This window comes from Glycine max, chromosome 17 (assembly GCF_000004515.6).
Source record: "Glycine max cultivar Williams 82 chromosome 17, Glycine_max_v4.0, whole genome shotgun sequence".
Taxonomy (NCBI): Eukaryota; Viridiplantae; Streptophyta; class Magnoliopsida; order Fabales; family Fabaceae; genus Glycine; species Glycine max.
Window position 1 is genome coordinate 38,311,559 of NC_038253.2, and position 13,231 is coordinate 38,324,789.

The 13,231-nt window shown below is 32.3% G+C and overlaps 1 protein-coding gene across 1 annotated transcript; it reads left to right on the plus strand.

The window, feature by feature from the left end:
* The first annotated feature begins 873 nt into the window (after positions 1–873).
* LOC100777528 (glycine dehydrogenase (decarboxylating), mitochondrial) lies at positions 874–7,496 on the plus strand. Its single transcript, XM_003550222.4, has 15 exons — positions 874–2,358; positions 3,006–3,251; positions 3,332–3,409; positions 3,494–3,594; positions 3,674–3,869; positions 4,001–4,126; positions 4,394–4,579; positions 4,697–4,810; positions 5,138–5,290; positions 5,488–5,676; positions 5,788–5,865; positions 5,951–6,076; positions 6,179–6,277; positions 6,442–6,559; positions 7,076–7,496. Exons 1-15 carry the CDS (start codon positions 1,093–1,095, stop codon positions 7,168–7,170), a joined length of 3,171 nt encoding a protein of 1,056 aa, XP_003550270.1. The 5' UTR covers positions 874–1,092; the 3' UTR covers positions 7,171–7,496.
* Positions 7,497–13,231: the final 5,735 nt, after the last annotated feature.

Here is a 13,231-nt window from a genome sequence, read left to right on the forward strand (position 1 = left end):
GTGTCATACCCAAAATGGAGAGTCCCACGAATTAAAGGAAGAGCCTCCCTGAATAAAAAAAATCTGACGTTCAGATTGTGATGGTTCCTTTAAGCATCTTAGGTGTGATCTCATTTCACACTAATGACACAATTCACTAGCATCTGAGTCACGCAAAGTCACAAACACATTGCCCTTGCTCAAAAGTTTCATACCCCAAAATACCCTTTTGCTTATTTGTCCTGTGAGACACAAAGGATAAGCCTGCTGTGATTCTGTGAAAGAGGATCTGCCACAAACAACTCATCAGAATCTTACAATTTTCAAACCTTAAAAATAAAAAAAAAAAATAAAAAAAAATAAAACATTTTTTCCTTCCCCAAAATATGACACCCTTAAATGCCTTCCATTGAAACTTAATCTCCACAGCTTCAACGCCTTCCATTCATTTTTCCCTTCCACACTTTGTGGTGTTTTCTTGTGAGACAATGATAACCTTGAATCTGTCCTTTCCTTCACAGGTGGACACTCAGTCACCAACCACCTACTATTTCCCACCAGATCTCAAAACCATACTTTATCCCTCCCACAAAAAATTCACCCATTCATTTCCACAAAATCAAAGCTTTCAAATTATAATATTACTTTTGAGTGATGAAAGTTTCTCTTAATTGAGACTAATTAATCGAGGTATACTAATTTATTTAAGCGACTGACTTCTCTAAATAATTTTTTTTTATCTATAGGAATCCAAAACAAATATAAGAAAATTTACAATAATTTATATTATATTTAATTAATTGAGTTAGACTTTTTATTATATAACATCACTTTAATTATATTATATAATTTATCACCACTATATATATATAAAACATAGTTCATATTTTATATAATAATATAGCCTTCAAAGGACTATAATACCGTCAGCCACACTTTACACCCCATCCTCACTCACACACTCCAATGAAGTCATAACAAGAAGAAGAAAAAGAAGAAAAAAAAACACTTCCCAGAGTTCAAAGACCTCAAATTCCACACCAAACACTAATTCCTCTGTTCTCTCTGTTTTTCAGTATTTTTTCTTCCCTCTCTGCAGTAGCAGCAGCACTGATGGAACGTGCTCGCAGGCTTGCAAACCGCGCCATTCTGAGGCGTCTGGTTTCAGAGGCAAAGCAGCATCAGAAGAATGAATCCGTGCTGCACTCTTCCACCACCCCCATACTGCTCTACTCTTCCTCCAGGTGCATGTCCTCTGTTTCCTCCCCTGTTCTTCGAAGCAGGGGATCCAAAACAGAGACCCTTCTGGGAAGAAACATGAACATATCACGCAGCGTTGTTGCTGGTGCTGGTTCCGCCCGATCCATCTCGGTTGAAGCGCTTCAACCGAGTGACACTTTCCCCCGGCGCCACAACTCTGCCACACCCGAGGAACAGAGCAAGATGGCAGAGTCGATTGGATTCGAGAGCCTCGACTCCCTCGTGGACGCCACGGTGCCTAAATCGATCCGCTTGAAGGAAATGACATTCGGGAAATTCGATGCAGGGCTTACAGAGAGCCAGATGATAGAGCACATGAAGGACTTGGCCTCAAAGAACAAGGTTTTTAAGTCCTACATTGGCATGGGGTACTATAACACTCATGTTCCACCAGTGATCCTGAGGAACATAATGGAGAACCCTGCTTGGTACACTCAGTACACACCTTACCAGGCTGAGATATCTCAGGGGAGGCTTGAGTCATTGCTGAATTACCAAACCATGATCACCGACCTCACCGGCTTGCCTATGTCGAATGCTTCATTGCTTGATGAGGGTACTGCTGCTGCTGAAGCAATGTCTATGTGTAATAATATTCAGAAAGGGAAGAAGAAGACCTTCATTATTGCAAGTAACTGCCACCCTCAGACAATTGATATTTGCAAGACAAGAGCTGATGGTTTTGATCTCAAGGTTGTGACAGCAGATCTTAAGGACATTGATTACAAGTCTGGGGATGTTTGTGGTGTGCTTGTGCAGTACCCTGGCACTGAGGGAGAGGTTTTGGACTATGGAGAGTTTGTGAAGAAGGCTCATGCTCATGAGGTGAAGGTTGTTATGGCAAGTGATTTGTTGGCACTGACTGTGTTGAAGCCTCCTGGGGAGTTTGGGGCAGATATTGTTGTTGGCTCGGCTCAGAGGTTCGGGGTGCCAATGGGGTATGGAGGGCCTCATGCAGCTTTCTTGGCCACTTCACAAGAGTACAAGAGGATGATGCCTGGGAGAATCATCGGGGTCAGTGTCGATTCTTCCGGAAAGACCGCTTTGAGGATGGCAATGCAAACTAGGGAGCAGCATATCAGGAGGGACAAGGCTACCAGCAACATTTGCACTGCTCAGGTAAACTACTTTTGATTTTTTGGTAGTTCAATCATTTTTAGTCATTGGCTTTGGCGTGCAAAATTGCAAAAGCTATTAAGAACTTAAATATCCAATATTTTGATTTTAGTTAGATTGTACTGATAATATGCAAAGGTTTTTTTACACTTTCATCTAATCTTGGATTGTCATGTATGGTAAGATTGATGACTTTTACAGTATTAATTAGAATGCACTGCCAGAATAAAGGTTTTTTACACTGTTATCTAAGCATGGATTTTCACGTATGGTAAGATTGTTGTGTTTTGCAGTAATTAGAATTAGAATGCACTGACAGTAGAAAGGTTTTATTCGTTGTCGTCTAATTATGGATTGCTATGTATCGTAAGATTGCTAACTTTTGTAATAATTGCTTTGAAAGTCATATTCAAGGTGATTTTTCACCGACTGATAGTATATCAAATTTTTATACTTTGTATCAAAATTAAACTCTAATTTTTTCAACTATGTATTCATGTTTCAAATGATATTTTTTGTTTTGGAACTTTCTGTTAAGGATGGATTAGCATGAAGCCTTGTGTTAGTGTGTTCCTGGAGCTTCTTTTTTTTATTTTTTATTTTGTTTGACTTGGTTGATGATATTTTTGATACTGGTTGGTTTTGTTTAGGCACTGCTTGCAAACATGGCTGCCATGTATGCTGTGTATCATGGACCCGAAGGCCTGAAGAACATTGCACACCGTGTTCATGGTCTTGCTGGGGCATTTGCTCTTGGATTAAAGAAACTTGGAACTGTGGAAGTTCAGGACCTTCCCTTCTTTGACACTGTGAAGGTTAAGACTTCTAATGCACATGCAATTGCTGATGCTGCTCTCAAGAGTGGAATAAATTTGCGAGTTGTAGATGGAAACACTGTGAGTGTTGCTTTTTGTTGCACCAAATCAGTTAATTGTATTTGCTTGTCTTTGGATGATGGAGCTTGGTTGCTTTTCAGATCACTGTTGCTTTTGATGAAACAACCACATTAGAGGATGTTGATAATCTTTTCAAAGTTTTTGCTGGTGGAAAGCCGGTAAGTATGATTACATATTATATATCCATTTCACAATTATCGATTATGTCATTACTCATGATTTTGATGTTAATCTATATACAGGTCCCCTTCACTGCTGCATCTCTTGCACCAGAAGTTCAGAGTGCGATTCCTTCTGGATTAGTTAGGAAGAGCCCTTATCTGACACACTCTATCTTTAACATGTATGTCCCTTTTCACAAACTTTGAATTCATGTGATTATGTTATGGAAACTTACATCAATTTTATTTGTCTCTTCATAGGTACCAAACTGAGCATGAGTTGCTTAGGTACTTGTATAAGCTACAATCAAAAGATCTCTCACTATGCCACAGTATGATTCCACTTGGATCTTGTACAATGAAGCTGAATGCAACAACTGAAATGATGCCTGTGACATGGCCCAGCTTTACTGATATTCACCCTTTTGCACCAGTTGACCAGGCTCAAGGTTATCAGGTAATTCTATGTTTAAATAATCTTACAACAATTATGACTCAAAGAAATTCACATATATATACTGTTGCGTGCCTGAAAATATGGGATAGAAGTCGTGTTTTCTTTGTCTAAACAATCAAATCTGGTATCAGGAAATGTTCAATAATTTGGGTGAACTGTTGTGCACCATCACTGGGTTTGACTCCTTCTCCTTGCAACCAAATGCTGGTGCTGCTGGAGAATATGCCGGACTTATGGTTATTCGTGCATATCATTTGGTATGGATCATACTTGGATCTTTATGATAAATTGATAATTTATTAGGAAATTTATGGTTCTTCTGATTTACTCTTAGGATATAAAAGTTTTTGTGTGATTATTGAATGTGACTTTGTATTTTCATTTCAGCCTATTGTACAATAGCCTTAGTTGTGCCATTTTCTATTGCTACATATCTAAAAGAGATGCGATGATTTTCCTACATTACTATCTCTGATTAAATTCCTGTGATGCTTCTTACTTCTTTTGGCCATTGGAAACTGTAGGCAAGGGGAGACCACCACCGCAATGTTTGCATTATACCTGTCTCAGCACATGGTACAAATCCTGCTAGTGCTGCTATGTGTGGAATGAAAATTGTCTCTGTTGGAACTGACGCCAAGGGTAACATTAATATAGAAGAATTGAGAAAGGCTGCCGAAACACATAAGGACAACTTATCTGCACTTATGGTACAACTTGCTTCCTATAGAATCTTACTCATATTATTTACTCTATACCAGATAATTGAGGGTATTGTCAAACCTAGGCATTTTTTTACATTAGTTTGGTTTTAATTTAAATTGCAGGTAACATATCCTTCAACTCACGGTGTTTATGAGGAAGGTATTGACGAAATTTGCAAGATTATTCATGATAATGGAGGCCAAGTATATATGGATGGTGCCAACATGAATGCTCAGGTTTGTTTTTCTATACATATGTTTACATTCATGCGTTTAGTGTTGGGCCAAGTGTCTGTCTCGTATAGTTCTCCGGGTACATAGTAGTTCAGGATGATATTGTATTACCAAAGACATATATAGTTTATGGAACTAATTTCTCTCTATTTTTTAATCTTCAAATTGTGAATTGATCCAAAATTTCAGTCATGTCTTACAAAACTATTGACTACTGTTTGTTTTATTGCCACATTCTTCATGTCATGTTGGTCCAAAATTATCAATTTGTGCCTAATTTTCAAAAGATGTATGTTCAAATGTTCAATTATCATTGGTTCATGTTTACAGGTGGGACTCACAAGCCCAGGTTGGATAGGAGCAGATGTATGCCATCTCAATCTCCACAAGACATTTTGCATCCCTCATGGAGGAGGTGGCCCTGGCATGGGTCCTATAGGTGTAAAGAAACACTTGGCACCATTTTTACCATCACACCCTGTGGTAAGCCTCTCTGTATTGTTAAGGATGACATTATGTATAATATGCATACATGTTTTCAATTATATTCAATAGATAGTGCATTGCTTTCACAAGAACTGAAATTCTTGTGAAGACAAAACATTTGTGTGACTTAGTTCTTGCTTTTTAATAACACCATTGTCTTTGTATTATTTTTTTTATCTGTTATCATATTAAAGATAGCAACTGGTGGAATTCCTGCCCCTGACAAACCTCAACCACTTGGTACCATCGCTGCCGCACCATGGGGCTCAGCACTCATATTGCCAATCTCTTACACTTACATAGCCATGATGGGTTCTAAAGGACTCACCGATGCATCAAAGATAGCCATTTTGAATGCAAACTACATGGCAAAACGATTGGAGGTTTGTCTCATTTTATAGATTACATGCATTTCTTTCAACCTTTTTTTCCTAGTTAGTATCATAATACTGTGATTCTGTATATGATCCTTGGTTTAACTTTGACTCCTACAGAATTATTATCCCGTTCTTTTCCGTGGAGTCAATGGAACAGTTGCTCATGAATTCATCATTGACCTGAGAGGCTTTAAGGTAAGTCCATTCCATGATTGCAGTTGTTCTTCAATTAATTAGAATTGTTCATGTTCTGATTACTTGTAAGCTATTCCCATTGTAGAATACTGCTGGAATTGAGCCTGAAGATGTTGCAAAGCGCCTCATGGACTACGGTTTTCATGCACCAACAATGTCATGGCCTGTGCCTGGCACACTCATGATTGAGCCAACTGAGAGTGAAAGCAAGGTATTACCTTACTGGAAAATTATTGTCCTTATGATGCCCCTTTTTCTTTGTAAATTTTTTGTGAACTAATTTATTCTTTAATTCAACTAAACATCATTGCAGGCTGAACTAGACAGGTTCTGTGATGCTCTTATTTCCATTAGACAAGAAATTGCTGAGATTGAGAAAGGAAATGCTGACATTAACAACAATGTACTTAAGGTAAAAACAAAAAAACACTGTTCTTCATTTGTATGATGTTACTAAGAAGAGAAATACTTGTTTTAGTTTGATTGTCTAGTAGTACACAACATTGGCTGCATATTTCATTCACAATTTCAACCAAGTTCGTGAACTTTTTATTGATTATCTATAATGTTCTACAGAGCGCCCCTCATCCACCATCACTGCTCATGGCTGATGCATGGACAAAACCATACTCCAGGGAATATGCAGCCTTCCCAGCTCCTTGGCTCCGTGCTTCAAAGTTCTGGCCTACCACAGGTAATCATGTAGTTGTTTACATTACTATATGTTTCTCATTTCAAGAAATTATTACTATGTAGTCCCAACCAATGTTCACGAGACACAACAACAATTTAAAAAATGTGGTTACATGTCTCATGGAGATTTGCCAGGATTATATGATCTTTTAGACAATACAAATACAATAATTTCTTTTTCTTATGACATCCTTCACGCAAGGAACCTACTCCATTATCTCTTGTTTGATATAGATTAGGAGGAATGCTAGCAACATATTCTCTTATACTCTCTTTCTAACACTCTTTTATTGGCTGAAAATCATGATTCCCACTAATTTGGGAATAGAACTGACCCAATGAGGAATAAGACTCAGATTTAATGGAACCTATGAATTTCAGCCAATAGAGTGTGTTACTAACATTTTCTATAGTCTATTGAAGAGGTGCTATGTTGTATGTAGTGGGCTAGTGGCTTCATAAATTTGTTTGAGAAAGAAATGCATAGACTAATTAATAAATGTAACATGTGTATCAGGACGTGTTGATAATGTGTACGGTGACCGCAACCTGATTTGCACCCTTCTGCCAGCATCACAGGCTGTTGAAGAACAAGCTGCTGCCACAGCATAGTGTGTTCAAATGACAACTATTTTCATTTCCCGTTGTACATAAACTCTTATTCCTATTCATACAGTTCTTGCACCTCTTGAATATTGCTTCATCATATGTGATAATGATGATAATCCACTGCTCTTAAGTTTCATCCAACCACAGGAAACAAAAAAAAGTAATTCGTATAATTGCTGCTGCTATTTTATTTTAGGAATGTATTTTAGGCCTATCTGTCACAATAATGTGAAAAAATGAATTTGATTCATGTAAACGAATTGTATAAAAAGAAAAAAAGAAAAACATTCAGCATTAGTTTCTTTTAATAAAGAATGCATTTGCCATAACTCTGACTTTCGTTAAAATTCTACAAGTTTGGTATACTAAATGACGGTTCTGTTATTGTATTTGTACCTCGTCTAACTATATATATATATATATATATATAAAGGGAATACATCTTGATATCTGGTTTTATTTTAAGATCACTTTATCCTTTAGTAAATATACACTTTGAATTTATGTTAGAAACTGCTCATACGTATGGATTTTTTTTTTCGTGTAAATCAATATATTTTCACCTTTTTTCATTTTCTTAGACCACTATCGAATAATTGTCCTCTTTCACTTAATATTTGTATAGTTTCTTCTCACATAATAATGTTTAACCAGAAAGGATGAGTGGACATTTATATTTCTGCCATGTCAAAGGAGCTTAGTTTTTTTTATTTTCTATTTCTCTATATTATATATATATATATATATATATATATATATATATATATATATATATATATATAAAGAACAATAATATATCAATTTGTCTTTTTGGTTAAGTGGCATAATGACATACTCTTCTCATTTTCACCACTTGCTATACACTTTAATTTCTTAAAACAAATTCATTTCATCAGTTTAAAAAACAGTCATTAATTTTTTTCTGCAACATTCTCCTGGGCAAAGATTTTAAAAGAATGAAACAATGTTATTTATGGGTTATTAAACATTCTCTCAAGTTACCTGATGTTGGTTTATAGTTATTTATTTTTAAGAAAAAAATTGCAGCAAGCCTTTTAAATATATTGAGGAAGGAAAACATTGATTTATCAACTTTCAAGTCAGTCTTAACTAACGTCACTCAAAACTTTTCATGAGCAATTTTGCTTGCAAAGATGAATTTGGACCCGTTTACAATTGATAAAGAAAACTGATATCAGAACTTCTATTTTCCCTGATTTGGTCAACTAATAAATGCTGACATGAAAAAATGAACAAATCTAGATTAATACATCTAAAGTTTTCAGTATAAGCAGATCATGGATTTTGGAATGTTTCTTTTTTACCTTCTATAAATAAATTATATAAAACAGTTTTTAATATTATAACAACTGGATAGTTGGAAGAATTTAAAATGTCTGTTTTTATTTAACATTATTATTATATTATATTTTTTTATTTAATTTTTTTACCACATAATTTGTTATGTTTTTTATGCGGTCTATTTTGTTATTTGACCGGGGGAATCTATTTTCAATTATTTTCAAACTAAACCCCCAAACATTTAAATTAAAATATAAATATATAAATTAAAGTATACCTTGAAAATTCATATGATAGGTAAGTGCATCTTAAAATAAATATTAGAGTATTCAGTCTTTTCATGTGATTTATAGCTATAATTGTCCTTTTGAATTTCGAATGCCTATATTAAAGAGAATGAAGATAAAGTTTGTATAAAATATTTTAATAAAAAAATCAATTCAGACAATCTTGTCATAAAGAAGTCATTAATTTAAATTTTAATTTAATAAAACGTAAATAAGTTGTAATTTATAATCAGTGACTGCTTAAAAAAATTATAATCAGTTATTGATGATTTTAAATTGTACTTAATTAGCACTTAATGATAATTTGTAATTAAGAGACTCAATTTAATTAAATGTCAGTAATTAGAAACATAATAAATATTATGTAAATGTTATTAAATATAGTTATTTATAATATATTTTATAAACATTTTTTAATTTTTCACAAGACAATATTTTGTATAAATTTCTTTCTCAAGACTATGCGACTCCTTTAAAACTAAAAAGACCTTTGTCCCCTAATTCTTTCATTCTACAATTATAACAATATTTGAGAGATGAATGTACCCCAAAACATTATTTATTCATTGTTTCAAACTTTAAAAATTTATTATGTATCCCTAAAAAAACTATTAAATATCAGGAGATAAAAAAAATAAACTTGATGGATTAATTTGGGTATGATCTAACTTCAATTTTTTAAAATATATCATGTGTGGTATGTAAATTTATGTACAACTTCCTTGATTTTTTCCACTAATTTGGGTCAAATCAGATTATACTATAACGATGATTATTAGAAGAAAAAGAAAGGGAATAATAATGAATGAATTATTTTTAAAGTAATTTATATTGTTTAAATAGTTGGAAAGTTAAAATTCCGCCTCTTCTATTTTTGTCTTTCTCACGTTATTAGAAAACTAAAGAACAGAAAGTTATACAAATATCATTAAAATCTATTTTTAAAATAATATAAATGGAAAAATATCATTCTTTTTTATGAATGTATAATTTTTTATTATAAATTCATTTTTAACACCATATTTTGGACATATTAAATTGAAATTATACATGGAATGAATAATCACAATCTCAAAAGGAATAATGAAAATTTAAACAAATTGATATAATAATAAAAGGGTAGTTTTATTTTGAGTCCCCAACTGCATACTATTACATGTAATAACATTTATTTAAGGAAAAAAAAACATAAACTAACATTCATAAGGATTATATTAGAAAAGATCAAATAGTTAACATCGGTAACGACACATGCACTGATTCAATTCATTGCACAAAAGAATTGCTGTATTCCATATTTCTGGACACATGTATCGGTGAAACAACTTTCTTCACAATAATCATATAATTTTACGTCACAAATTTTTGCTTCTATTACTTTCATCGGTCCTTCATTTCCTGTGTCACACACAAGTACACAAAATTCAATAATATATCATGAATTGAAAAATAAAAAACATATTTAAAAGCCAAAATGAATTTTTAAAAATTGTTATGCTTAAAATAGTGACTAGCTTGAGCAAATGAAAAACAAAACTTACCATTTCCAATGTAAAAAACAAGTAGAAGAAGCATAAATGAAGAGATGGCCTTCATCTTAATTTGATTTTAGAGGAATATACTCCTTTCTTCAATTTAATCCTTCCCAATGGGTTGATATGAAGCTATATAAAAAAGCACATATATCTAACTATATATATAAACGGAATACATTTTGATATTTATTTTTTTAAGATCACTTTACCCTTTAATAACTACACGCTTCCTTTATTAATGTTAGAAACTGCTTCCACTTAGGATCTTTGCTTTATGTAAATAAATTTATTTCTACCATTTTTCGTTCTCTTAGACCAATGTCAGTAATTGTCCTCTCCCACTTAATATTTGTACAATTTCTTCTCACATAATAATGTGTTTAATTAAAAAGCATGCACATTTATCTCATTTTATCAAAAAGGTATTGTTACATTTTGTTGTTGTGGCATAATGACATACTCTTCTCATTGCACTATAATTTCTTAAAACAAATTCATTTCATCAGTTATAAATCAGCCATTAATTTTTTTGGGAGTTTAAAAGACGGAAACAATGTTATTTATCTGATACTAACCATTTTCTCAAATAACCGGAGGTTAGTTTACACTTTGTCCAATTAACTACAAGAAAAAAGTTACAACAAGCCTTACAAAAATATATTGAGAAAAGAAGAAATATATTGAGAAAAGAAGAGATTGATTTATCAACTTTTAATTTGTGTCTTAGCTAATGTTACCGAAAAATTTTCGACAACAATTTTGTTTGGGGAATTTGACCCGTCTGATAAAAAACTAATATCCAACCAAAACTTATATTTTTCTTGAAATATTTCTTAAGTTTCTAGGTATAGTTGATGATTATTTTTTAGGACACACTGATAGAAGCTAGGGAAAGAGTTAGCTGTGAAAAGGATTTCAAAGTAATCTAGACAGGCTTGGATGAGTTCAAAAAATGAAGTGGCGTTGATTGCAAAACTTCAGCACCGTATAATCTTGTAAAGCTCCTTGGTTGCTGCATTGAAGGAGGATAAAAAATGTTTATTTATGAGTACATGGCCAACCATCACTTGGACTACTTTGCTTTTGGTTCGAGCCTTTATGATTCATTCTAAACATCTATTATAATCTTTCTATTTATAGTTTAGGAAATTAAGAAGACTGCAACTGCCATGTTAAATGTATGTATTTGACTAGATGAAACCAAAAGGAAGGTTCTATAGATTGGCGTAAGCGTTTCAACGTAACATAACTAGTGGCATTGCTAGCTAGAGGACTTTTGTATCTTCATCAAGAGTCTAGGCTAAGGATTATTGAGAGATCTAAAAACTAGCAATATTTCACTAGACGCAAATATGGATCCCAAAGTATCATACTTTGGCTTGGCTCGATCATTTTTGGGAGATCAAGTTGAGGCAAACACAAATAGGAAGCTGAACTGTTTGTTGAAGTATTAGGAAACAATGCATGTTCTCTGAAATCATGCGATGCATACAAGTAGCATTATTATGCACGTGCAACAATGACCAGAAGATATGTCTTCAGTGTTTTTAAATTTTAATGTTGAATTATGATAAATTATTGTCAAAGCCAAAAGTTCCTGGCTTAAACACTGAAATAGATGTTACATCCGAAGGAAATTCTCTCGTTAGCAAATCCCATATTGTGCTCAGTTAATGAGGTTAATTTCCATCACAATGTTAGATGCATGATAGGAAATGGAGACAAGAAAATGTTAAGGATTCAACTTCCAATTCAGGATATATGATAATTTATTTGATCATAACATAATAAATATATAAAGGTTCTTGTACAAGCTCCTACTTTGTTTCATGTATCCCAAGAGTTCTATATATGAAGACAAGAATTGTTCATTGCATGTGCAATAGAATGTGTTTGTAAAACTTCTCCAGTTCTTGACATGATAAAATTTAGACACCCTTTTTTTTTATAAGAAAACTACAAAATAACTATTAGTTATTGAAAATTATTTCATTATTTTTAAATCTTGCAACTCCTATTTCTATTTTATTTCTTTCATACCATAGACTATTTTAAATCTTCCTAAAATTTCACATCTTTTTCAAAGATTTATTATATTATTTATTTTACTTTTTAATAATATAATATATTAAAAATGGTAATATACTCTAACTATATAGAATCAAATAGTTTTATTAAAATCGATATGTGAATCATGGCATTGCCACATTAGATTTTAAAAATGCTCATATTTCTCCAAATCGGATCAACAAAATAATTTTCTATTTTCATTTAATTCTGAATATTTAAACCTTTTATATAATTTCTTTAGTATATATTCTTTAACTAATCAATAATCAAATTTAGGACAAAATTAAATAAGTATTTCTCAAATAATGAAATAATATTTTTATAATGATTAATAAACTAATTATTAATACACTACTTGTGCTATCAACTACAACTTAATTCTATAGCTTGTTTCGTCACAATAATATATTACCATATTATTTATCAATATCGAAATTCATTTTTATCATCACTTCACCATTAGTAAATCAAATTATGAAAACCTCCCAAAAAACATTTAATCAATTTAAATCGTGTATTTAATATATATATATATATATATATATATATATATATATATATATAAATTCTTGCTTTAACATTTTATCTAATTCTCACACTTCTCTTTCGTTTATCTAATTCTTAATTCTATAATTATGTAATGCATATTAAATTAAAATTGTTTTGTAACAACTTTTTTTTATAAAAAATGATACATGTAATATTTTTTTTTATAAAAAATGGATATGTTTCATATCCATTTTTTTTTATCAAACCATTGTAATATGTTAAAACATTATTTTATCACTTAATTAATGTGTTGGATTTAGGTGTGATTTGTTTTAACTACGATATCAATTTAGTACGACAAATTTGCTAAAGGGTGTAGTT

Coding starts and splice junctions, on each gene's coding strand:
- LOC100777528 (XM_003550222.4), top strand. CDS start 1,093: ATGGAACGTGCTCGCAGGCTTGCAAACCGCGCCATTCTGAGGCGTCTG. Junction 3,870..4,000: donor ACCAGGCTCAAGGTTATCAG/GTAATTCTATGT, acceptor ATCTGGTATCAG/GAAATGTTCAATAATTTGGG. Junction 6,278..6,441: donor TTAACAACAATGTACTTAAG/GTAAAAACAAAA, acceptor AATGTTCTACAG/AGCGCCCCTCATCCACCATC.